Source organism: Hoplias malabaricus, chromosome 4 (assembly GCF_029633855.1).
Source record: "Hoplias malabaricus isolate fHopMal1 chromosome 4, fHopMal1.hap1, whole genome shotgun sequence".
Lineage (NCBI taxonomy): Eukaryota > Metazoa > Chordata > Actinopteri > Characiformes > Erythrinidae > Hoplias > Hoplias malabaricus.
In genome coordinates this window covers 37,941,130-37,968,527 of record NC_089803.1, presented here as the reverse complement: position 1 = coordinate 37,968,527, position 27,398 = coordinate 37,941,130, and the positions used below count along the sequence as shown (strand labels likewise).

The window sequence follows — 27,398 nt, the reverse complement described above, 5'->3', positions numbered from 1 at the left end:
GACAGAAGTGCAGTTTCTGTCGAGTGGCCGTTCTTGAAGCCGGATTGGTTCGAGTGTTCAGAGAGAGCCATTTTCTTAACTAAAGAACCGGTGTAGAACCATCGTCTTTAGGTGTGCAGACTGTGGACATGCACAACAGAGGAAAGTTTTTAAAACATTTCAAGCAGGTTCTACTTCAACATTTAATACTAAGGCAGTAAAGAGGGACATATGCCCTTTTCTTGTTTCAGTAGCACATTTCATTGTTGTTTTGTAAGAAACGGGAATTCAAGTTTTATTTTTAGTTTTATTATCTTTATATAGAGTTAAAGGCACCATTAATTCTGCATTTGCATAATCTTTTTAGTAAAACGTAATGTTTTACAGAGTACCATTTAAAGTTAGATGTAATAATACATGTATAAATTCTGAATATTACGCCTGACATGGGTAGCATTTTGGTATGAGCACACATACACAATAGGATATTACACAATTAGAGAAAAAAAAAATTAACTTGACTTTATGGTGATCATTTTTCAAACAGAAACACACAGTATTCAGTATCTCCATATTATTTGAAGCAGTAATAGACTTTGACATGACTTCTAAAGTCTGTTTTAATGGTTACATAAATCTGAAAATGTGACCTCCTCAGAGACAAATCTATTCAGAAAGACAAAAAGGCACAAGCCAAGCAGGAGTATACCAAACAAGTCTTTTGCATTGTCTTAATAATTGTAGGCGTATAAGGGTTATAAAGTTCTAAATAGCAATATTAATCTTCATTACATGAGCTACTAAAATAAAACCCATCCTGCTGGAAAGGTCAAAATATACCTTTAATGTAAACAGCAGAAACAAAGTACAAATCAATAAACGTAGCGCAAATTGCTGCAGTCGTTAGGTTAACTTGAGCAAAAGACTGGAAAAAGACTTCAGATTCCAAGAATATCTTCTTTAACCTGGCAGCCCAGAAGACGATTACCCACACGAACACACTCAGAAAGACTGACCACTGAAACACACACAGACAACATTACAATAAAACAGACCTATTAACTCACATAGCAACAAGTTAACTCTCATATTGAAGTGAGATTGAAGAAATATGTTTTTACAGATTTAATTTATAGTGCACTGAAAACCATTAACAACTACAATAAATGCTGGTTGTGTTAAAGACCACCCCCAGTAAGAATGTATCTATCTAGTAAAGAAAAGTTTAAAGACATAACATTTCCATGTAATTTTTTATACTCAGCCTGGCATATTATGAGTGAAATAATCAGTCACTGTTACGGCTGCACATTTTGAAACTAAGGTTTTAAACACAACCATCCAGATATTCAGGGTTTCTCATAAACCTAGAAAGCACTCTTGCCAAATTGAGGGGGCTACCAAAGGCACAGTTTATCAATATTTAATCATTAAAGTATGTTTTCTGTATATCTTCTAAATATGTAATTCCAGTGAACACATTTAAGAGGGTTACATCTATGACTGAGGGAGGATGTTAAGTAATTTGTTATTTGGTGTTAACAGTTATTTATGGCTCAAATTGATTACCTTTCTGGTTGCGGATCCACGTCACTGCTTTCATTGCCACAAACTGCCACTCAACCTGAGCATCCATCTTAAAGCCATTTAACCAGATCAGAGCCAGAACTGTAGCCCAGACCCCCTTATCCACCTTAATACAAAAGTCATACAGGCAACATATGTAAATTACACATACAGACATACACCCATATATATACACCCAGTATAAATTCTTACTGCATTTAAATGAATATGAACATTTTCTCCTCATTGAACGTACATTTTTAATATTAAATACATTCCTTTTTTATGTCAGGGACATTACCAGCTGAAGATAAACCAGAAAAGTTGTCTGAGTAAATTGTATTACATTAAGTTTTAAACCTTAAAAAAGGTTTTTAATATAATTAAATCACTGATTTTAAAAAGACATCTAACTAAAAAGTTTCTTAATTATTATTATTATTATTATTATTATTATTATTATTATTATTAAATGCTGTCAACTCATTTTCCACTCTTGGTGAAAATATGGATTTCTCCAGAACATCCTGTTTTTGGGTCTTGAAACTTCAGAGTTCAAAACCATTTATATTCTTCCTGTTCCATTTTTTATTGTCCAAGTTTCACATCCATAAAGAACCACAGAAGAGACCACAGCCTGCAAAATTCTGATCTTTAAATTTGAAAATCTTTTTCAGTTCCTTCCTTGCTCTGTGTGCCAGTCTGTTGACCACAAAGTGGTTTTCTATATTCATTCATTCATTCATTCATTCATTCATTTATTCATTGCCAAAAACGTTGGGACACAAATTGTAAATAAAAACTGAATGTAATGATGTGGAGGTGACAACATCTAATATTATATTCAGAATAGAACACAAATCACAGATCAAAAGTTTAAACTGAGAGAATGTATCATTTTAAGGGAAAAATATGTTGATTCAAAATTTCATGGCGTCAACGAATCCCAAAAAAGTTGGGACAAGGCAATTTTTTACCGTGTGGCATCCCACTTTATTCTTACAACACTCAGACGTCTGGGGACAGAGGAGACCAGTTTCTCAAGTTTATAAATAGGAAAGCTCTCCCATTCATGTCTAATACAGGCCTCTAACTGTTCAATCGTCTTGGGCCTTCTTTGTCGCACCTTCCTCTTTATGATGCGCCAAATGTTCTCTATAGGTGAAAGATCTGGACTGCAGGCTGGCCATTTCAGTCCCCGGATCCTTCTCCTACGTAGCCATGATGTTGTGATCGCTGCAGAATGTGGTCTGGCATTATCTTGTTGAAAAATGCAAGGTCTTCCCTGAAAAGATGACGTCTAGATGGGAGCATGTGTTGTTCTAGAACCTGAACATAGTTCTCTGCATTAATGGTGCCTTTCCAGACATGCAAGCTGCCCATGCCACAAGCACTCATGCAACCCCATACCATCAGTGATGCAGGCTTCTGAACGGAGCATTGATAACAACTTGGGTTATCCTTGTCCCCTCTGGTCCGGATGACATGGCGTCCCAGTGTTCCATAAAGAACTTCAAATCGTGACTCATCTGACCACAGAACAGTCTTCCATTTTGCCACACTCCATTTTAAAAGACCCCTGGCCCAGTGCAAACGTCTGAGCTTGTGGAGCTTGCTTAGAAATGGCTTCCTCTTTGCACTGTAGAGTTTCAGCTGGCAACGGCGGATGGCACGGTGGATTGTGTTCACTGACAATGCTTTCTGTAAGTATTCTTGAGCCTATTCTGTTATTTTCTTGACAGTGGCATTCCTGTTTGAGGTGCAGTGACGTTTAAGGGCCCGGAGATCATGAGCGTCCAGTAGAGTTTTACGGCCTTGACCCTTACACACAGCAATTGTTCCAGATTCTCTGAATCTTTTGATGATGTTATGAACGGTTGATGATGATAACTTAAAAGTCTTTGTTATTTTACGCTGGGTAACACCATTCTGGTATTGCTCACTATCTGAGAAGCTCTTTTTATACCCAATCATGTTGTCAATTGATCTATGGAAAACATTTAGTAAGGCCATGTTTCTAGAGAGAAGGCAAATCATTACTAGTATTATCTGTTAGCACAAAGAGGAACGGCGGCCTCTCAGGGAAAAGAGGGGCAATGGCTCAAATGGAAGAAAGAGAGTTTAATAAGATGATATTTTTTTATTTGGGCTCTCTACAGTTGCAGAGTGTGAATCACTTTAAAAATCACCTTCCTGAAGGGGTGCAGGGAGTGGTTTCCTACCCACCTCCAAAAGTTACATAGTGGGATTTCTACAGTACTGGCCTGAAGAAGAAATGACAGAAGCTCTATTCTCCCTGTTGCATCACAATGACACCTTGTGGTGTGTTGGATCAGATGGCGGGGGAGGATGCCGGACAGACCTGGCAGGCCCAAACGTGTGCTGAGGGTTTGCTGGGAACGTTTGGCAGAGGAACCTGTCAGAAAGATCTTCAACTCCCACATCCGGCAGAGCTTCGACTGCATCCCGGGGGAGGCCGGTGACATTGAGTCCGAGTGGGCCATGTTCCGGACCTCCATTGTTGAGGCGGCTGAACGGAGCTGTGGCTGCAAGGTTGTCGGTGCCTGTCGGGGTGGCAATCCCCGCACTCGGTGGTGGACACCCCGGGTGAGGGGGGTTGTCAAGCTGAAGAAAGAGTCCTATCGAGCCTGGTTGGCTCAGGGGACTCCGGAGGCAGCCGACAGGTACCGAGGAGCCAAGCGGCTCGCAGCCTCGGCAGTCGCTGAGGCAAAAACTCGGGTGTGGGAGGAGTTCGGTGAGAACATGGAAAACGACTTTCGATCGGCTCCGAGAAGTTTCTGGCAAACCGTCAGGCGACTCAGGAGGGGAAAGCAGTTTTCCACCAACACTGTATATGGTGGGGGTGGGGAACTGTTGACCTCGACTGGGGACCTCAACAGACGGTGGAAGGAATACTTCGAGGATCTTCTCAATCCCACCAGCACGTCTTCCGCAGAGGAAGCAGAGCTTGGGGACCCCAGGGGGGGCTCATCTATCACTGGGGCTGAAGTGGCCAAGGTGGTAGTGAAACTCCTTGGCGGTAGGGCCCCGGGGGTGGATGAGGTTCACCCCGGGTTCCTCAAGGCTCTGGATGTTGTGGGGCTGTCCTGGTTGACACGTCTTTGCAACATCGCGTGGACATCGGGGGCAGTGCCTCTGGACTGGCAGACTGGGGTGGTGGTTCCCCTTTTTAAAAAGGGGGATCGGAGGGTGTGTTCCAACTATAGGGGGATCACACTCCTCAGCCTCCCCAGTAAGGTCTATGCGGGGGTACTGGAGAAGAGAGTCCGACCGATAGTTGAACCTCGGATCCCGGAGGAACAATGCAAAGTTGGACTCCGTCAGGGCTGCCCGTTGTCACCGGTTCTGTCCACAATTTTTATGGACAGAATTTCTCGGCATAGCCAAGTGGCGGAGGGTGTCCGGTTTGGTGGTCTCAGGATCCCATGTCTGCTTTTTGCAGATGATGTGGTCTTGTTGGCTTCATCGAGCCGGGACCTCCAGCTCTTGCTGGACCAGTTTGCAGCCGAGTGTGAAGCGGTAGGGATGAGGATCAGTACCTCCATATCCGAGTCCATGGTACTCAGTCGGAAAAGGGTGGAGTGCTCTCTCCAGGTTGGAAGTGAGATCCTGCCTCAAGTGGAGGAGTTTAAATACCTCGGGGTCTTGTTCACGAGTGAGGGAAAAATGGAGCGTGAGATTGACAGGCGAATCGGTGCAGCGTCAGCAGTAATGCGGGCTCTGTACCGGTCCGTTGTGGTGAAGAAAGAGCTGAGCAGAAAAGCAAAGCTCTCGATTTACCGTTCAATCTACGTCCCAACCCTCACCTATGGTCACGAGCTTTGGGTAGTGACCGAAAGAACGAGATCGCGGGTACAAGCGGCTGAAATGAGTTTTCTCCGCAGGATGTCTGGACTCTCCCTTAGAGACAGGGTTAGGAGCTCGGACATCCGGGAGAGACTCGGAGTGGAGCCGCTGCTCCTCCACGTCGAGAGGAGCCAGTTGAGGTGGTTCGGGCATCTGGTTCGGATGCCTCCTGTACGCCTTCCTGGAGAGGTGTTCCGGGCATGTCCAACGGGGAGGAGGCCCCGGGGCAGACCAAGAACACGCTGGAGAGACTATATGTCTCGACTGGCCTGGGAACGCCTCGGTATACCCCCGGAGGAGCTGGCGTCGGTGGCTGGGGAGAGGGAGGTCTGGGTTTCTTTGCTCCGACTGCTTCCCCCGCGACCCGGACCCGGATAAGCGGTGGATAATGGATGGATGGATGGATGGATAAGATGTAAAATGTTCTGTGCAAAGCCATTAAAGGTTCACATTGGGCCGACCCCACTTCCTCCCTACCACAACATTCCTGTAATCTTTGGCTATTTAAATCCTAACCCAAGCCAATGGGTTTTCCATGGATCTTTAAGGGCTAGTCAGCAACCAGCTGCACCTAACACTGAAGTGTACTCACTGGGCCCAGTCCTTGTGTACCCAACTCAGCCACGGCTTCATTAGCACTTCGCAGGGCCAATCAGGTGCGCGCCTCTCCTCAGTGTTTAAATACTACCTGGCATTCCTTTAATAGTTCTATTTAAAGATCAAATCGTTGTCTTCCTGTTAACGTTAAGGGAATATTACTCACATACATTTTGAAAGTAACACGTCACTCACCTGTGCAGGGGTCTGCTTGTCCACTTCTTTTTCTGTTGTCCCAAACACTTTTGCCAGTGCACTGTCTAATTCCCAACAACCTGAAGCCTTCTGGAGAGAAATGAGCTGCAACAAGGGGTCTTCGACAGCTGGTACACTTTCTACAGATACAGGTAGATATTTTTACACACACATCCATATACCTATATGCGTACCTGTTCACACACACAATGTAGCAAAGCTCTCCACTGAAATGAATAGAATAAACTACAAATGAACACGTATATTCCACTGTATTATATACAATTCCTAGTTCAGTCCTAGTTCAATCAAGAAATGTGTAAATGTAAATATCAGTTAAGTTTGTTTGCTGTGTACAAAGGGAACAATATATTCATTAATCAGTATCTAATATTTCTCTAGTAAACATCAAAGCAAAACAAAGTATATTACCTGTCTCTTGAGCAACAGGATCTTTGTGTAAAAAAAAAAAAAAAAATTATAATTATGTAATAATAACATTGGCATTCACTGGCATTGTTTATTGGCACTGTTTATTTATGTTCATTTCTATAAGATGTGATCATTTGTATTCCAGCGTTATTTAAGCTGAAATATATTAAATGGTGCATTGTTACACCTAGACTTGTGCAAACCCCACTGGTAGCAAACCACAAATCTCACCTACTGTTGCCTAGAGAATAAGAGGATTCTAGAACTACCTGTATCTACATGTCAAGGTATTTGTTTAAGTCATAGTAGCAGATATTAGATTTAATTCTACCAAATAGAAATTAATTTTATACATACCAAGCTGAAGTAACATGTCAGGAACTGGTGCAGCTAACAAAATATGAAAAAAAGTTTATCTATTTAAGATCATATTAATTGTTAATAACAAACATATCTTCTCTATGTTGACATACAAACCCTATTCCCAGAATGTTTACTCTTTTTTAGTGTTCTAATTTTACTACTGCAATGCTGCACTAGGTGGAATAAATTTGAGAATATTTATAAAGACATCTGTGTATTTTGTTATTTAGTAAAAACACAAAATTATCGTCAGCTTTTATTAATTTCAAATCATAGCAAAATACTAAGAGAACACAGCTGACAATGAATATATCCGCTGTTAATCTCCACTGAAACCAAATTTTTTTACATGAACTAGATAATATTCTAGAAACGTAGCTGTTGATCTTCATTATTACTGTTACAGTTTACCCCCGTGTCCGATTCAGTGTTAGGCACTGTTACAGTTTTACTTTATTGTTGTTGTTAATGCTGGTTTTTTTTTTGGTTTATTTTGATAAACATGACCCGTCTTCACTCCTGTCCAGAGATCAAAAGGATATTAAAACTGGACTAGGCCTACCAGCATCTACATATCAAGGTTTTTAAGTCATATGAGCATGTATTAGATTTAACTCTGCCAAAATAATTTAATTGTATACACACCGCTACAAAACATGACCCCACGAGCCGGAGCACCTGACAAAATACAAAAGCAGATACAGATCACAATTCTAGAAAAGTTGTGACATTTAGTAAAATACCAGTTAAAAAAAATCTGTGGTTTGTTCATTCTTTTGGGTCTTTATGAATCTGAAAAATTACAAAGAACAGATTTCCTGTTTTCAATGACCAACTTTACTGTAAAGTTGTAAATATACAAAAAATATTTACCAAAAATGGGAGATACATGTTCTTAAACTGGACAGCGATGATTTAGTTGTACTTCTTAACCATTTGGGAAATGTAGACTTAATTTTTGGCTGACACAAGACTTTAGTTGTACAAACATCTATGAACGCCCTTGTCTGATTCTCTTTTACATTCACAGATGGCCTACAGCCCAGATATTTTCTTATGGCTCTGAATGAAAATGTTAAGCTATCGTAGGACTTCAAAGTCATGCTGTGATTATATTACTCATTTTGAGTGTTCTAATTTTACTACTGCAATGCTGCACTAGATGGAATAAATTTTAGCTATTTATAAAGATGTCCATGTGTACTTTGTAATGTTTGTAAAAATACAAAATAATAAAAATATTAAGCATTAGCTTGGATGCAGTCCATATTTCTTTCCTTAATGCACTATAGAGATAATCAGTTGTCAACAAAATACATTGGATAGATTTTAATAACTAATGTACTGTGCAGCACAGTGTAATGTGTAACAGTATTATCTGGAAAAAATTAAAATGTCCAGGATTGGGGTCAGGGGCAAAGAAACTTGATTGGGACATGCATTGGGAGCTTTTTATTAAATAAGTTCAAGAAAATTAACAAAAATCACAGATTCTTGCTTTCATTGCAAAACTAACTAAATAAGTAATCAAATCCCAACGTTTCTGTAAAGAAGTTATTTTTGATAATATTCTGGTGGTGGTGGTTGGGGGGGGGGTGATATGATCTTACTCAATACTTTTTCACCTGCTGATGCACAGGAATATATTTTAATAACAGGGCATAATGACAAAAAAAGAAAAAAGTGACTCACTTCTCTTTGCTTTCAATGAATTTTAAAAAAATGAAAGAAATATAGTCAAATGTTACAAGTTACATAATATCTAAGCTCTAAAATGACTCATTTGACACTGTATACAACACAATCTATAAATTAAAAAAAAAAAGCCATGCATCAAGATATTTGCACTGGCAATTACATGTGAAGTCCACATAACCAATTTTATTCACAATTGTTCAGTAACTTGTAGAATGCTCACCGCCCAGACTGGGTCAGCCTCAGCTCACCACTACAGTATCACTAACCTGCCGAGTAACTTACCCACACCACTAATCTGCTGAATAAACTAGCAGATAAACTTGCTTCTGTCCATGAGTGTATTTATCTAGCCCAGTGAGTTCGGTTGAGCTGCAACTATGTAAAATTTCTGCATGTTCCCTGTGTAGTGCACCATAAGAGGTAACCAGCCATAATGCATTATACTTCGAATATAGCTACATTTATTCATATACATATACAACAATCATGACTTACATGTAATGTTAATGCACTATGTAAGGAATGGGGAATAATTTGAGACACCTTGAAATTTACAGCTTAAAAAAAAAAAAAAAAAAAAAAAGAAAACGTCCACACGAACAGCAAGGACAATTACAGCAACTGAATCCAATAGGCGCTCTCCCAATTCATATCTGTTTTCTGTGTTCTTTTTTTTTGTGTGTTCTTAACCAGGCTTAGTCTAAAGTAATTTAAATATTTTATTTTGTATTTGTGTTGAATTAAACTGTCTCTAGTGCCAGTCACTGCCATCAGTCTCCATTTATTAATTTGTTCATTCATTGTCTGTAACTGCTTATCCAGTTCAGGGTCGCGGTGGGTTCGGAGCCCACCCGGAATCACTGGGCGCAAGGCAGGAACACACCCGGGAGGAGGTGCCACTCCTCCACAGGGTGACACACACACAGACACACTCTCGATTTAAACTGAAGACAGTTTATTGGTGTGAAATATGAACTGAAGCTAATTTAACAGTGAAAAATGCGACAAGGACAGCTGCAGTGTAGAGTTGTTAGCAACAGCGTTCAGCGAACTGATACAATGGATGTGAAAAAAACACACTCTTATCACGAAATAAAGCATGCTTTATAACAATAGAGTCCAACTGCAAAGAAAGACCTTTCAGTAAATCAAGAATGCCCACAACAGGAACACCCACTTATCTTTCATTGGCAGATATTTCAGAAAATGGCTTTTCATTGGCTGACACAACTTAAAGGGTAAACTGCGTCAAACCAGTGACTACAAAATACAGACATTACTCATTCTAAACTGGCAATGTTTCTATATTTAATGTTATCCAATGATCATTTCATGTTGACTATAAATTCTATATATGGTTATAACTCCAGGTGTGTGTGTGTGTGTGTGTGTGTGTCTGTGCTGTCGCCCGTGCTTAGATTAAGCTGGATCAAGATCCAGCACCTCTCTAATTTGTAGTGAATGCATTCCGGAACCTATTTACCTGGATTTCCTGTTTAGTTGCTTATTAAAAGAAATCCACTCTCCCTAAACCGTGTAAACTGGGGAATCAAACTCCAGCAGAACAAATCACAATCTCTATTTCAGCCAAATTTATTATTATTTACTTATTTATTTATAAACACTCAACTGTCAGTGCATTCCAGATCCTTTATACTCCATGTGCACTTGCTGGATCAGCCCTGTCTAAGTGTGCCCTTACCTCATGATTTACAAATAAGCACTGCTCATCACCACTAGTGCATTAGTATTTGTTCACTGCCACAGTTTAGTTAAAGGCAGAAGACATAATTTGCACAATATATTAATTCAAGTTTGTAATGTTTTAGTTTCCTAAACTAATCCCTGAGAATCTTACAGGCATTAACATCTGGAATGAAAACGCTGAAAACTCCTGACCTTTCTTCATTTATTCAGCAATGTTACTGTCCCCTTACACCCAAGCCCACCCACACCTGATGTCATGCAACGGGCGTTCCCGGTGGGGCGTGTTTGCCTCACAGAAACTCCCTCAGTTGGTGATGCAATTAGACCTTCCACTCTTTAGAACGCTTCTCAACCAATCAAGAGTGTGTGACCGGAACCAACTGTTGTATAAAACATGATAAAACCCATATAATCACTCATAATGCACTGAACCTTGTTACTTCCATCCATAAGGTGTAACTTTGGTTGTACTCTACCCATTGTAACCACACAGCAACGGACAAAAAAGCACTCATTACCAGAATGAAGGTCCAATGCTAAAAAGTGAGAAAGTGGGAAAGTTATATTTCCTCAAATGTCTTAAAGGAAGCATGTGCTTCACACTTACAAGGCTTGTGCCATTGAGTGTGTGAGATCGGGGATGACACACTGACAGGTGAATTGGCAAAGATTAATAATTGCAGAGGAAATATGGTCAAAACTTTGGAATATGAAAAAGTCATAAAATATTATGCTAAAAATTAAAGTATTATAAATTATTATAATATTTTTATTACTTACGTCTTTGGGGAACCGCAGAGCATGCCATTGCCATCGGTGCAGCACCCATGCCAAACATCACTAAATACAAACATAAAAACAGCTCTTCCCATTGTAACCACACAGCAACGGACAGAAAAGCACTCATTACCAGAATTGAAGTCCAACGCTAAAAAGTAAGCTAAACCGGCTAACATTAGCAACCGCAAAACCTGGCTCACTGATAACATTTTCTTCATGTGTTATGTGTGCTATGTTCATGTTACTTACTACACCAACTTGTGTCTTTGTCTGTTTCAGCTCACTCTACTGAGTAAAGTCAGTCCAGTATTAATTCTTGAACAGTTGCTCTCACACTCTCTCCTCATAGTTCATGTGATCATGTTTCAAGTGTGGCAAAATGATAAGTAAAATATGTATAATTGTCTAATATCAGGGTGGATAATTGGTAAATTTGACCAATGCGTAAGCCAGGATTAGCAATTTGGACAGGAGAGATAGAGCATTCAATTTAGGCAGAGCTGTATAGAGGGAGAGTTGAAAGTGCTACAAAACTAAACAACTCAAGTTACAAATGAGTTTCTCAATTCAAATGGTGAATAAAACTTACAGACAAGATAATCTTCAGCGATGTTAAAAAAATTCATGTTTCCTTCTCAAACATACTGTTCCTCCTTAAAAAATGCAGAGATCCTGAACATAACCCAGAGAGAAATGTGTTTCCACGCAATTGTAGACGTCCCCTTTAACAATATGGATGAGGCTAAATAAAAACATCCAAATGTTTCATTACCTTTGCCACTCTAATTTTCCCCCACAAATGTTAAATTCTGTAGGTAATCAGTAACTGTGTAGTGAAATGTGCAGTGTGTTCCCCGTAGAGGACGTGGTAACTTATTTTCACTTACAGCATCAATAAAACATCTAAAGGCGTGTTCTATATATTGCATAAAATTAATATATTGTAAAAATGATATTATATTTAAATACACATTACTAATTTATTTAACAAATATTCACAGCTTTTGGTAAATGGTTATTTCATTTGTAAATGATAATTCAAATTGGGAAATACATTTTCATTTAAGTGAAGATAGTCAAAACATTCAAATCTCAGTGTAAATGAATTAAGAGACTAAACAGAAGTATATGAAATAGCAAATGTAACTGGATACTGGCATTTTTTTTACAAGTGGAAAAATTATATTCAAACTTGGCAAAATAATCCATTTTCTATATTACTTTTTGATTTTGATAATGATATCTCTGTGCACTAAAACAAGAAAATGAAAACATGTGAAAGACTTGTTCCTAAGGGGTGCAATGGCTCTTATCACCAGGAGGTTCACTCCCTGGTAATGCCTCACCCATCTAAGCTCAGAAGTCTGGCCCTGAACAACTGGCCCTGCTCCCTTGTTGGATAGGATGACCCTCTTCCCCCCGTCACTCTGCTCCCAGTGTTAGCCAACACAGGCGTGGGAAAACTGATGTGACAGATCTGGTGCAGTGTGTGATTTCATTCAGCATGTCACACTGTTCAGTGATGTTGGATTGGCACAGTTTAAAAAGAATAGGTGGGTTTGCCTCAAATGTCTTAAAGGAAGCATGTGCTCCACACTTACAAGGCTTGTGCCACTTTGGAATATAAAAAGTCATAAAATATTATGCTATAAATTATAATTATTTTTATTACTTACAACTTTTGGGAACAGCAGAGCAAGCCATTAACATCGGTGCAGCACCCATGCCAAACATCACTAAATACAAACATAAAAACAGCATATTGTTCTGCAAGTGTGTACAAAACACAATAGAAAAGCACAAAAATGCAGAATGTCTGTTAAAAACTGATCAAAGTGAATTAAATCAACACTGACCTGGTGCAGGCACTCTCCTCCTCTGCAGTGGTCCTTTCACAGCCTCTCCACTGCTCTTCTGAACAGCGATGAAGGCCGTGTGTGAACTGCTCACTCCTGCCTCCACACTGAGCTTCACCACTCTGGCCTTTAAAGCCTCTTTCTCCACTCCCTCGGTCTGCTCTTCTCGTTCCAGAGAGCGAATCAGAGCACGAGCTGCCAGCCTGTGGATGGACAGTCTGCACGCGCACAGTGATCAATCCACAAGAGTGAAATTAAACCTTCTGCCTGTATCTGCTAAGTTGTGTTCATGTTACAAAGTTAAGCAAATGCAGTGTTAGGAGTGTTGACCAGGAGCTCACTCGTATTGCATGGGGAACTGAACCCCAGCGTGACACAAGAAAGCATCAATGTTAACCACTCGGTTTTAACTGTTTACAGTGTTTCTGCAATATTTGCTAAAAGTGTGTTTTTATTTCACTCAGCTGATATTTATGTATAGTGTTTGAGAAAAGACTGCATTTCATGTCAGTCTAATCTTCATGATATCTAAACCTACAAAGCCCAGTTTCATTGTTGCAGTTTTCCTTATTGACACATAATATCAGAAGAGGAGGAAGAAAAGAAATAAAATACATTCTCTGAGACAGTGCCTAGTCATAGAGTGTAACTGAATATTACCCAGTATTCTCAGCGGGCTTGAGAGAGAAGCCAAGTTTGTTGGTGACTTCTTGATCTGCTAGACGGTATTTCACTGTTACAGAGCCCTGAGAGTCTGAGCTCGGACTCTACAAACACAGAGAAAACGTGATTCTGTGGGATCACAAAATAATTCAGTAATTTCTTCTTTAAAAACACAGCCTCATACTGAAAAACTGAATAAATCTACACTGTTTCACCAGTATTATACTTTCTTGAAATATTTTTGATTTTCTTAAACATCATGGACCAGAAAACACAGGATAAATGTCACGCCTTGTTTCACTGTAAATGTCCATTCTCACCTTTCCTTTCAGCTGGGCATAAATCAGTGCCCTTTGACCCTGGAATAGTACATTAATGGGTGGACTCAGTCGGGTGGTGGACATGCCCTCTGGAACTGTCCACTCTTCAGTGATATCAACCACAGCCGGCTGTAGAGCATAGCGTAGAGACTGCATTACCTAGAATAAAGACAGAAAAGCTGTGTTATGTATGGAGCAGAAAACAGATAATTTACTGTTCCATATACTGAACATAAAAAATAATTTATGACCTTAATGTGACTAAAGTAATAAAATCTTATTTTGTGACACTGGGCTGTAGTATAGACTCCTATTATTTCTGATTATTTTCTTTATGATATGACACAGTTGTCCCTGGCTTTGCGCTGCATACTTTGGGCTGCATACGGTCAGTGCCTGTGATAAACTGAGCGTGGCCACCTCCCCCCTGAGCCATTCCTGTGATCAGGGCAGTGCTCGCACCTTCACCGATCCCAAATGTGAAGCACCTGTTCAAATAACAACAGTTCGGTCATTATTTCTTTGCAGTATTCATGCAAAAAACTCTAATACAGCATTTTTAATGAAAATCTATTTTTCATTAACAGAGTGCTTGTACTTATAAACATATTTGCGCAACTACTTAAATAGTAACACTCCACAAGTCTAATATGTTTGAATGTAAGGTTTGAATGTTTAGTTATTAATGTTATAATGTTAAACAGCACATGCCTGTGAGAATCAGTATTGTTCTTCACAAGGGAAAGTATTTCTTTGGTGTTCCACACCTCTCCATCAGTGAACATAAACACCTGCAGAGAAAGGAGAAAGACGTAGAACTTCAACTTAGTACTTTTAGGTTAAATACATTTTTGAATGAGTGAAAAGGAACTACAATCTTTTCATATAAGCTCTCTTACAATTAAGAAAAAGACGTTCAGACGTGCAGTACTGTAAACTGGTGAGTTTTTATTCAGTAAAATTCTGGAAATATAAAGTTGTTGTTTTTTGTGTTTAGATAAACAATAGATCACATTTAATGTGGAATTCAGAAATATATATTCCAAAAGTTTCTTAAACCTTGCAGAGTAATGCAGAGAGGAGCATAGGACACAATCTAATGTGCCTCCCCCGCCCCATTCTTACTGTAACTATGTGTTTTAAAGCAAGCACACCGGAGCTACTGACAGGTTGCCACACAGGTTGCTCCAGTCCTGCTGAAAAGGTAAATGGGGACTAAAAGCAACACTGTAGTCTTAATGTAAAGCTTCAGGAAAGCCCCAGGTAAGCAATGATGTTACCTGTCTGGGATGATTAGGAATGCACTGCTGGCTGTAGATGTGTTTTAGAGGCTGTAGAATCTCTGTGCCACCCATATCTGCTCGCATCTCCTTCACTCTTTTCACAGCCTGCTCCATTGTCTCCTGAGTGTATTCTACACTGTTCCTAAAGACAGAAAATGCACACAGAACAGTCCTGCAATCATCTGTGTGAATGTTCAATACATGAACTGAGAGCATATTATACACATGTCCAAAATTACCCTTATTGTGACTGAATTTAGCTAATTTATAATGAACCCACTCTGGAAGCAGCGGCATATGAGGTTAACCATTCATTGCCCATAGGTTGACAGAGGGTGATATTTTTAATGCATTAGGTTGGCCTCACTGTCAGTATTCTTCCAGCTGAATTCTGAATTCTGCCACCTTTATCACATCATGCCAAAACAGCAGACTCTTGATTGGTTCTTTTACATGTCAGTCAAATTCTTGGTCACTTTAAGCGGCAAAAGACACCCGAATCTCTTTAGAGAGTCTGGCAACATAAGGCCTTTGGGATGAGCTGGAACAATTTATAATTCAGACCTAATCATCCAATATCATTATCTTAAATAGTGTTCCTAGGCTCTGGACCCACCGTGACCCTGAACTGGATAAGCGGTTACAGATAATGAATGAATGAATAAATTGTTCCTGTGGCTGAATATCATCAGATATTCAGAAAATACAGGAATGGTCCACTATTTAGTATAAAGTTGTCCTCCTGGAAGAACAGAAGCTCTTACTGGCTTGGGGGTGGTGGGGTGAGTTAAGAAGGTGAAATTAGGACTGCTTATGGATTGGCAAAAATTGGGCAGATGTCAAAAACCTTTGGCCATACATGGCATATTCTCACATCTGTGCATATAACATATGTTTACTCACGGAAAGTAGGATTCATAGTGGGAACCAAAGCCAAAGATATTGAAGTAGCAGCCCAAAGGAAGACTCTTCAGCAGCAGGAGAAGTGTGTCCTAAAGACAAAGACATCACACAAATACTATTAAAAAGTGATGCTCAACTGAAATACATATAGACAACATTCAAAATCACAACCTGTAATATTGTTAATGTGTGTGTGTGTGTGTGTCTGTGCGTGCGGGCGCGCGTGCGTGTGATAACTGTAAATGATGCATTCTTCCACTCTCAAAAAAGTTATAATGGAAAAATATAATGGTAATTTTTAAATGTAAGCATTCAAATGTAGCTAGTTCTTGGCTTGAACAACTCAACCATGAGGACACAGAAAACAAAATATCAACAGATACATATTAACATTAGAAAGGAAGAGACAGACATTTTGACCTTTTTGAAACTTTGAGATATAATAACTTTCACATAATTTACCACCCCCCCCCCCCACATGAAAGAAAAGAATGCGCAAGCAGTGCTCCACTCCACCATTAGGCATTATGTATATAAAATGAGCTTTCAACTTGTTGTGTAAACATATTTAAGTGTTATTGTTCTTTATATTTGCAAGTAAGTTCTAAATTGTTTTTATAGTTAGAATTTTTATTTCACAGTAAATCTATATATGTAAAACATCATATATCCATATATTGCAATAGTATACTAACTAGTACTGCACAAAATATCAGAAAGACAATAATAAATTGTATTATTGATAATATTTAATGACCTATCGTAACAAAATTAATTCATATATTTATTTATTATTAGTGTATGATATCATCAATACACATTCAAATATTACAGTCAAAATGACCATGGTGCTCATTCTAGTAGTTACAGGATCTTGGCCATTCTAGTGTTTAAGTATTTATGTATGAACAACATTACCACATTTATGTGGAACAGATGTTTATTTTGCTAAATCCTTTCTGGAATATGTCTAGAGAATACAGATTATAGAGGAAGCCTTGTCCCATTACACACATTTACACCCTCGTACCCCTTATTTGCACATGCTCGCTGTAGTGCTCCATTTCTTACATTTTTTTCAACAAGTGTACTCAGGGGTGCATCCCTATGACGATGCTCCCTCTTGTAAGTCTACATTAGATGACACCCTTATGAAGGCAATTACCCATGCTACACTGTGAGCCTGTGATATTCCTCACTTGAAATGATAACATAGTACTGTTCAACTTGCCATAGTGACATTAATTAATATAAGTCAGACAGGCCATGAGACTTTTTGATGTTTTGAAATTTTCTGTTCATGCAAAACTGAAGAATTGTAGACTGATTTCCAGATAGGTTGTGTTGGCATGACAGGAATAGTATTTTATATATATATATATATATAAAATTATAATATATATTATTATAGATTATTAATAGTAAAATTACATTGCACAAACACTTACATTTTATCAAGCAGATGTAATATGTACACTATATTGCCAAAAGATGTTCATTTATCGAACAAACGTTTTGAATTCAGGTGTGTTCCAATCACTTGGCCATGGCCATAGCTGTATAAAACCAACCATGCAGGCATGGTCACTGCTTCTAAAACATCTCTGAAAGAATAGATCACTCTCAGGAGCTCAGTGAACTCCTGCATATTCCCGTGGTAGGATGCCACCTGTGTAACAAATCCAGTCATGAAATTTCCTCTCTACTAAATACAAAACAGTCAGCTATCAGTTGTATTATACCAAAGTGGAAGCAGTTGGGAACGACAGCAACTCAGCCACAAAGTGATAGAGCATGTAAAATGACAGAGCAGGTTCAGCAGTTGCTGAGGCATATAGTGTGCATAGGTCACAAACTTTCTACCGAGTCCAAGTACAATACAAAAGTGTCAGATGCAGTGGTGTAAAACATATCATCACTGGACTCTAGAGCAGTGGAAACATGTTCTCTGGAGTGATGAAATACACTTCTCTGAATGGCAATCTGATGGAACAGTATGGACTTAGTGGTTGCCAGGAGAATGTAACTTGTCTGAGTGCATTGTGCCAAGTGTAAAGTTTGGTGGAGGAGGATTATGGTGAGGTGTTTCAAGAGTTGGCTCACCCCCTTCGTTCCAGTGAAAGGAACACTTCATGCTTCAGCATATCAAGAGATCTTGGACAATTTCTTGCTGCCAACTTTGTGTGAACAGATGGGGATGGCCCTTTCCTGTTCCATCATGACTCTAAGACATGGATGAGTGAGTCTGGTGTGGAAGAACTTCACTGGTCTATATAAAGTGCTGGCCTCAACCTAACAGAATGGTCAAAAATTCCCATAAACACACTCAAACTTTGTAGAAACCTTCCCAGAAGAGCTGAGGATATTATGGTCTCGTTTTGGTAGACTCTCTAGGTAGAGTCTGGTGCCTTTCGCCACTTAATATGGATAAAAACTGCCTACTAATGCAGGAAAAAAAATTTGACAGACAAGCAAAAGAACCAATCACAAGTCTGCTAATTTGGCATGACATATAGAAGAAGCCCATTCACATTGGATCAATATGGCGAATACATACTAAAGGAACAGGGCCTCACTGGAAATCAAATCATGTACATAGTTAGAAATGCTTAAATTTTATATAAATGAATAATGTTCTTCATCTGGATGGCAAAATGGTGCCTTAGGTAATGTAGGTAAATTCAGTCACAGGATTTTGTGTGTGTGTGTGTGTGTGTGTGAAAGGGTTTGTTTCTATTTGGTTTTGGAGTCCCTAATTTTTAAGATTTCCTATGCTCTTATTTTGGTGCCATAGTGCGTGACGTCAATTCCCTTTGAGCATGTGTTCTCCTTCGTCAGTGAGTATTATTGATGATGGCGGACAGCCGTGTGCGTTCATGACGCAGATATGAAATCTATGCTATAATAGACCATAAGTTTGCTTTGATTTTATCCTGTTCTCTTTATTTCATGTATAGGCTTGTAAGGTGCTTTTGCTTTAGTCCAGGCTCTCGTTGTGCACGCATTGGTCACGTGGTATTCTTTGTCACTACAATTACATAGTTCCACCACTAGAGGTCTCTAGAGACCTTGAAATTAATTTAATTTCTGATTCTGAGAAGTGCAGTGGTTTGCCTTGTATTGATTGTGTTTAGGGTAATAGACCACACACATACACAGATACAAACAAACAAGCAAGTATACTTGTTATCATCATTTGTCCAACCCATAATTAAAGTTCGCCCAGAATCTCTCTGTGCCCATACTTCCTGACTGGAGTCCCTGTCTAAGATACACACACACTGCACTAGAGCATTTCACTGTGGATGCTGATCTAAAGGTGTGTGTGTGTGTGTGTGTGTGTGTGTGTGTGTTCGTGTATATTAGTGGGATAAGTTAGTTTACTAACAGCACATGAGGTTTATTTAAAAAAACAAAACTAATAATTCATCACACTGTTTTAGTTTGACCCTTAGTAAGCTGAGCTAGAAATAACTAACATTCTCACATTCTAACTGTTGTTCCCTTCATGGTCCTTAAATACAGCTTTTAAATATCAAGGTTATTTGAAGCCCCTTTTGAGGTTCCAGCTACTACCATGGTGTAAATATGTTTGTCACTACAGTATACTTAGTATGATTGATACAAGCAACCACTGATGCTGATAATATCAACAATTAAGCAGACCATGCTGTACAGTGCTCACGGGACAGAAACAAGACATAAAATAATAATACGAGAGCAAGAGATAATGGCTGAAAAGTTATAAGATGCAACCACTGCTGGACTTCAGTATTGAAAGCTGGACACTACTGTCACCCTACTCGAGTGTTGTGTGTTAAGTGGGGCGTCTTACCCTGGCACTTTCGATGCGCATCTGTGCATTGTTTCCTTGATGCAGAGGACAGTCCATACTGCCAGATCTGTCCATGACAAACACAAACTCCCCACGAGATGATAAAGATGACATCAGTGCCTCAGGGAACTCTGGGTACAAACTTAACATGACCACAGGGTCTCCCATTAGAATTCCTGAAAGAATAACAATAAAAGAATGATTTGTTGAATAACATTAAAATAACAGAACAATACTAGACAGATCGGGATGGCAGTCTAGATGATCAGCTCTCTAGAGGATCAGCTCTCTAGATGATCAGCTCTCTAGGCGATCAGCTCTCTAGAGGATCAGCTCTCTAGAGGATCAGCTCTCTTGCAGAATGTGGCTTTGTTCTGTCATTCTGAAATAAGTAAATTTCATTCATGATTTCCCAGTGTTGTGTTCAACTGCCTCAGACCAGCCTTAAAGGAATCAGTAGGCACTGATTTCAGAATGAATCTATATCTACAAACAGTGAAGCTGATAAGATCAAATATTCATTCATTTGTTGTCCGAAATCACTTATCCAATTCAGGGTCGCGGTGGGTCCAGAGCCTACCCAGAATCACTGGTCGCAAGGCAGGAACTCACCACCAGTTCTTCACGGGGCGACACACATACTCACACATTCACTCACACCTTCGAACACTTGAGTCGCCAATCCACCCACCAACGTGTATTTTTGGACCCAGGGAGGAAACCTATGGGAGTCACCCGGAGCGGGACTCAAACCCACAACCTCCAGGTCCCTGGAGCTGTGTGACTGCAACACTACCTGCTACACCACCTATTTGCAAAGAACAAACCCAGGCCCCTGAGACCACAGTGATGTTCCTTCTAAATAACTTGCTGTTTGTTTAATTGTGTGGCTGAAATTCTATGGTTTACCTGTCTGTGCTGTCGGATCTCCTGCCTCCACTATAGCAGTGGGCTTGTGGGCGTCCTGATAATACAGAAACAGCTCGACATCTCTGTCAAATTTATGACCTCCAGACAGACTCACCTAAACACACACACACACACGTTTGTTTTCAATGTCTAAAATCCACTTCAGTGTATTGAGTTAAATATATGTTAAACAGTGCTAAATATGAAACAATATCTGAACAATATCTAAATTTCACGGTATTTTATTTTATTATCGTGCAAAAATTAATTTTAAAAACACATACCTTTGCATTGGTGTGGTCCGTGTTGAGGAACTGCAGAGGCTCGAGAGGACACTTGGACTCTACTTTAGAGATGGGGTTGGGAGAACTCACATGGACAGTAAGAGAGAGAGAGTAAGGAATATCTGATGGTGCTGATGTTATTTCTGACACAATTCCACCACCTGTACCTGAAAAAAAACACAGGGTCCACAGATCTCACAGAGCTCATCGTGGAGATGAACAGCACAGTTTGATAATGAGTCCATGTTTGTTCACCGTGAATTTTTACATCAGTGTTTATCACATGCCAAAGACTGAAATATACGTGATGTGATTTGACTATTTTCACTGGTTCCACTGCATGAAGTTAACAGTATGGTACCTGGTGGTGTGTATCGGGGGTTCAGTACCGCAGGTAAACAGAAGCGCAGGGCATCTTCCGCCTGCACTGAGAGCTCAGTGACGTACACGAAGGTGACAGCAGCACTCTGTCCTGGAGGAAGACTCCCCACACTCAGCCTGAACACATCCACACTCTCTTCACTTTCCTCCAACAGAAAGGCCTGATCTCCTGAAGCGATCGCATCGTCATACTCCTCCCGTGCCTGACACACACACACACACACAAAAAAAAAATGGAGCAGTACATCTTCATTCAGTTTCAGAGAATGTCAACACAGTGATGTTTGTTTTACTTGAGCACTCCTTCACTCATCAGTTGGGAGCTACTATGAATTATGAACTGCAAAACAACAATTAATCAGTCAGTTTCTCCTCTACATGCTTGTGAAATTAAACTCAAAATAATTCACATGTCAAAATATCAAATGTCATTGTTCTAACAGTTTATTTATTTATTTTTTTCATCTCAGGCCCAGGTCACATGTGACATCAACAAGAATCTTAGGTGATCCAAGCACAAGGCATTGCCAAAACTTAAAGCTGTTTAATGTCATTTTTAATCGTCAGTCAGAAATGAACACGATTGACTGGATTGCTTGCAGAATTTCCACTGAATGGGTGAGGAGACACTGAAAAAAGACATTATATATAAGACTGTTTGTTGTATCAGTATCTTCAGTAGCCAAGTGTGGGAACACATTCATGCCTATTGCTCACCTCTGTGATATGTTTATCTTTTGCATCTTGCACAATTCACTCTTGAACACAACCAGTAAAACAGGGTGTAAACACAATACATCTGCAGTGAAAAGCACAAACTGGCAGAAAACAAATTCTAGACATGACCTTTGTTTTACTTTTGCTGAATGGGTTTTAAACTAACATTAACCATCGTATCAGTGTTCTCAGGGTTAACTTGTTCTCTGGTTACTCCCACTTTGTCTCTGACTCACCTCCTCTCTCTCTTTCACCTTTGCCACGATCTCCTTGTCTGCAATCTTTGCACTGAAGTGGCAGACAGAAGCATCTGCAGGCATAGGGAAGACAAACACGGCCTCCAGAGGGCTTTCTTCTTCATTGACATACTGCAGGGTGGAGCCGACTGTCGCTACATGCCCCTGAACCTGTACATCCACTTCTATGCTCTTCAGAGGAACTGGGCAAAAAAATGTAGGAGGGCTTGGTTAGAAAATTCAGAGAATCCAAAAAATGTGCTGACGTGGTCAAACAACAACTTCATGAGGCACTTCAGTTGTGGTTTTATTGAATTCTGTTGTAAAACTAATAAAAGGTAAAGATTATAAGTCAAAGACTCATACTAATGTGTTTTTAACATGATTAACCTTAATTAAACTGAACACAACTGCTCACTCAATGTGATTGTAAACATTCACAGACCATCACCATTTATTCATTCATTGTAACCACTTATCCATCTCATTGTCGCTGGAGGGGGCGCCAGTCCTTCACAAGGCAACACACACACACACTCGCATATTCACTCAAACCTATGGACACTTGAGTCACCAATCCACCTACCAACGTGTGTTTTTGGACTGTGGGAGGAAACCGGAGCACCTGGACGAAACCCATGTGGACACAGAGAGAACACCCCAACTCCTCACAGACAGTCCCCCGGAGCGGGAATCGAACCCACAACTTCCAGGTTCCTGGAGCTGTGTGACTGCAACACTACCGGCTGCGCCAGCTGGCAAAATCTTGAATAGTGCACCTTTAAGTTGCATATAATAAAGATTATTGTAAGGCAACTGCACCAATTAAAATACATATCAACCTTTGTTTGTGTCGAGCAGAAGGGTGAATCTGTGACATTCAGGGCAGGCATTTAGTTTTGTGCATTTCAGACTGGAATATGTAACCAATCTTATCCACAAAATGTGTTTGCCACACCCAGGTTTTCATTCCGATTAAGCAAGAGCAAACCTGATTCTACTTGTTTAATCAACTAGTCTCAGTCTCTAAACAGTTACTCAGGGTGTGCTCCTGTTTGGTTGGAATAAAAACCTGCAGCCACAAATGGACCTTTGTGGATAAGATTGGTGACCCCTGATGTATGTGATCTCTGAGCTGTGATACATTCAGAAAAACATCTGAATGACTCCTTATTTCAACATGTGTGGGCAAGCCATAAACTGCTGCATGACACATGGGTAAATAAATGTAAATATCAATTTTCATCATTCATGACATTACAGGTCTAAACAAATATTGTTTCAGGGAAGTGAAATATTGCTCAGTTTCCAAGAAAAAACAGAAATCAAATTTGTGCCAATGGCAGTTGGATGATGTCAGGCAGACATTACCATGATGTCTCACATAGGCTCTATTTGTGAATTCACTTTCAATTTGGGATAACTTTGACAAATTTTGAGGGCTGGAGCGACTCTATGTGCTGAAAATAGGCAGTTGGATACCTTTTATGAAGCATTAATGAAGCTGCAGCCTATGCCTTGAAATGAAATTCAGAGCAAGTTGAAAATATAGAGAAAGTTGATTTATTTCAGTAATTCCATTCAAAAGCGTACAAATGTAATAGAAAAGCAAAAACTGAGGAAGTCTATCCTCAGCTCAGAGATGAGGATGGCCACATAATAGAAACAGGACAAGCAGAGTCAACAATAAAACTGTGAATTCCAAAAGCAAGATGAGGACTCTACATCTTCAGACTAAAGATGATCTGAGAATGAGGAGGAGGACAGTTGGAGACTAAAGGTGATCTGAGTGACCAGGAGGAGATCATGGGTGGATACGACCCAGCAATCAGACAAATACTGGCTAAAGCGGAAAGAAGAGGAGGATTCAGGAGATGGGAGTTCTGATGAAACAGAGAATGAAGACAGCAATGATGGTTGGAAGAGTAGGGGACTTTTCTCTTCAAGAGGATTCTTTCCTGCAACATCCAGTGAAGAATAGAAGAAGACAGCTGATTGTGCCATTAGCAGAGGATGAACACCAGAGAGCCTCATCAAGAGCCATCAAGTCAAGAGCACATCAGGTATGGAGAAGAAAGAAAAGAAACAGACTGTAGTTATACAGAAAAAGCCTCCAACTCAGCTGGTACCACAAATGCAACTGAATCAGACTCAACCTCAAGTGATCCAGGCAACATGATGCTTCCTTGCCAAAGACTGCTAGTTTTTTTTGGTCAGGTGCAGACTTGGATAGGAAAAGGTTGAGGAAACCTAGCCTAGGAAACCTAGAAAGAATTAATCTGAACTTTCAAATGTCTTCAGAAGAGTGCTATGATTGTGGACAGTTTGGTCACTTGTGAGTGCTTCGGACTTGTTGGGTCTAATGATTTAAGGAGGATTAGCTGACATAGCAATGGGGGAAATTAGTAAAGGAATATGGATTTAAGCCTCATACGTAAAGAAATAGAGTATATCATTAGCTAGTGCAAAATTTGCCCTAGACATTTATGTTCAGAGGGGTCTTATTCATAAATTAGTTTGGAATTTTATGATATAATAAAACCAGGTAGAAGGTATATGCCTTTAGGTGGATAAAATTTTATTATTTAAGCCTGAGGTTTGTCTAACTACGTAGAAGCTCAAACTGTTGCCAAAGTTTTTGTGTACAGAAGTCATAAGTAGGTGGAGACTTCCAGATGGGATATACTTAGATAATTGGAAAGAGTTTGTGGATAAAACAGTGAAAGGAATTTTGAAAAATATTGAGAATTAAACAGCGTCTGGGTGCTGAGTACCACCCGCAAAGTCAAGGGATTTGTGAAAAATGAACGCAAAAGGCACCGAATTGTAGGAATGACCCATGTAGACAGATGGACTCACAGTCGGTGCACATAGAGTTGTGAAAGAAGCAGCCAGTGAAGTTAACAGAATTATTTATTAAACACATTCACACGACAGGTGGCACGGTGGCGCAGCAGGTAGTGTCGCAGTCACACAGCTCCAGCTCGAAGTGGGTTTGATTCCCGCTTCGGGTGACTGTCTGTGAGGAGTTGGTGTGCTCTCCCGGTGTCCGCGTGGGTTTCCTCCGGGTGCTCCGGTTTCCTCCCACAGTCCAAAAACACACGTTGGTAGGTGGATTGGCGACTCAAAGTGTTCGTAGGTGAGTGTGTGTGTGTGTCTGTGTTGCCCTGTGAAGGACTGGCGCCCCCTCCAGGGTGTATTCCCGCACTAACCCCCATCAGTGCACCCCCTGACTGCGATGACCACGGTCACGCCATCTACACTAGGATTTCTTGTGCGTGTCTACATCACGGTTTACGGTAGAACGTGTGCGAGCGAGAGGGAGGACTCGTAGATATTGAAAATTCATAGGAAATGAATTTAAAACATAATTCAATACAGTTCATATTAAAAACAGACCTGATTGTCTAAAAGAACGGTTTGCAACCCTTAAAAAGTCCATAAAGATCCATAAAATGGAGGGAATACAGTTTCACTGAAATTAAAATTAAAAATCAAATTGTTACCAGAAAATCTCACGGTTGTATTGAAAAACATGTTGTCAGGTACACAGGGTATAATATTTATGTGTATTTACTGTAAGAATTAGAAGTAATAGGCTTGAAAAATTCCAAAAACTCTATGGATATTAAATTCCATAAAATGGTTAAATCAAACTGTTACCAGACCATTCCACTGCAGCCTTGAAGAGCATGTTCTCGGGTATCCAGAGAATAATTTTCATACATTTTTACTGTAGGAATTTGGAGTAATATTTTTTCAAATCTCATAAATATGATGTTTAATTTATATGTTTGGCAAATATTGAGTGCTATTAAAGGGTTGAATCAAACTGTTACCAGACCCTTCCACTGCAGCCTTAAAGAACATGTTCTAGAGTACCCAGATTATACTTTTCATACATTTTTACTGTAAGAATGTGGAGTAATAGCATTACAAACTTCATAAGAAAAACAACACAATTCCACAAACTGCAGAATGCTGAATGTTTTTCAATACAACCGTGAGATTTTCTGGTAAAAATTTGATTTTTAATTTTAATTTCAGTGAAACTGTATTCCCTCCATTTTATGGATCTTTATGGACTTTTTAAGGGTTGCAAACCGTTCTTTTAGACAATCAGGTCTGTTTTTAATATGAACGGTATTGAATTATGTTTTAAATTCATTTCCTATGAATTTTCAATATCTGCGAGTCCCCCCTCTCGCTCGCACAGGTTCTACCGTAAACCGCGATCTAGACGCGCACAGTCAAATCATTGTGCTGAGAGCGTGACCGCGGCATGCAGTTAATGTTTGTTTGGACGAAAAAGAGAGAGTAGTTGACAACCAATGGGTCTCTCTTGTTTAATACACATTCCAGCTGTTTCATTTTGTGATTTTAAAACATGGAGAAAAGTCAGACTATTTTCAGCAGCAAACGGAGAGCTTACCAGGTTCATTTTTGTTGGTCAATAATCCACAGTTCACCATCTTGTCTCTTTCAGAAGATCCTGTGACACAATGTGGGCGTGACCTAAATTCAACAACAAACAGACACTGTTTATCAGCGTTGTTTACAGCGAGGTTTAACTCATCTCTCAGTAACGACTAACAAACGGTTAGAAAACTGTTAACAGAACCAGACCTTTCTGCTCCTCAGTGAACTCCAAAACAGATAAAAACGCAGCAGATGGTGGTGTTGTGGTGGGTGCAGACACTGTGAAACCCGAGAGAGTGAAAGTGAAAGTGAAGTCTTACCTTAATGTTCCGCTGAGTGCTGCAGTGGGGGGTGTATTAAATCTGAGGGAAGTCTGTGTCCTGCTCAGAGCTCACAGACCCCTCAGCG

The 27,398-nt window shown here is 39.8% G+C and overlaps 1 protein-coding gene across 3 annotated transcripts; it reads right to left on the bottom strand.

The window, feature by feature from the left end:
• Nucleotides 1-191: 191 nt before the first annotated feature.
• Nucleotides 192-27,398, bottom strand: LOC136694196 (von Willebrand factor A domain-containing protein 5A-like). 3 transcript variants are annotated; one of them, XM_066667572.1, is made up of 22 exons: nucleotides 27,311-27,398; nucleotides 27,004-27,086; nucleotides 22,572-22,774; nucleotides 21,599-21,821; nucleotides 21,238-21,404; nucleotides 20,954-21,068; nucleotides 20,045-20,220; nucleotides 16,210-16,298; nucleotides 15,304-15,448; nucleotides 14,735-14,814; nucleotides 14,397-14,511; nucleotides 14,024-14,182; nucleotides 13,701-13,807; nucleotides 13,041-13,258; nucleotides 12,861-12,920; nucleotides 11,185-11,244; nucleotides 7,645-7,677; nucleotides 6,994-7,026; nucleotides 6,637-6,657; nucleotides 6,205-6,344; nucleotides 1,549-1,672; nucleotides 192-997 (listed from the first exon to the last, which is right to left on the bottom strand). In XM_066667572.1, exons 2-22 carry the CDS (start codon nucleotides 27,041-27,043, stop codon nucleotides 918-920), a joined length of 2,388 nt encoding a protein of 795 aa, XP_066523669.1. In that variant the 5' UTR covers nucleotides 27,044-27,086; nucleotides 27,311-27,398; the 3' UTR covers nucleotides 192-917. The 3 variants fall into 3 exon arrangements, 2 of the variants coding, with proteins under 2 accessions (XP_066523669.1, XP_066523671.1); XM_066667574.1 differs by lacking the exon at nucleotides 27,311-27,398 and adding an exon at nucleotides 27,198-27,281; XR_010802152.1 differs by lacking the exons at nucleotides 192-997; nucleotides 1,549-1,672; nucleotides 13,701-13,807 and having other exon boundaries at nucleotides 6,260-6,344.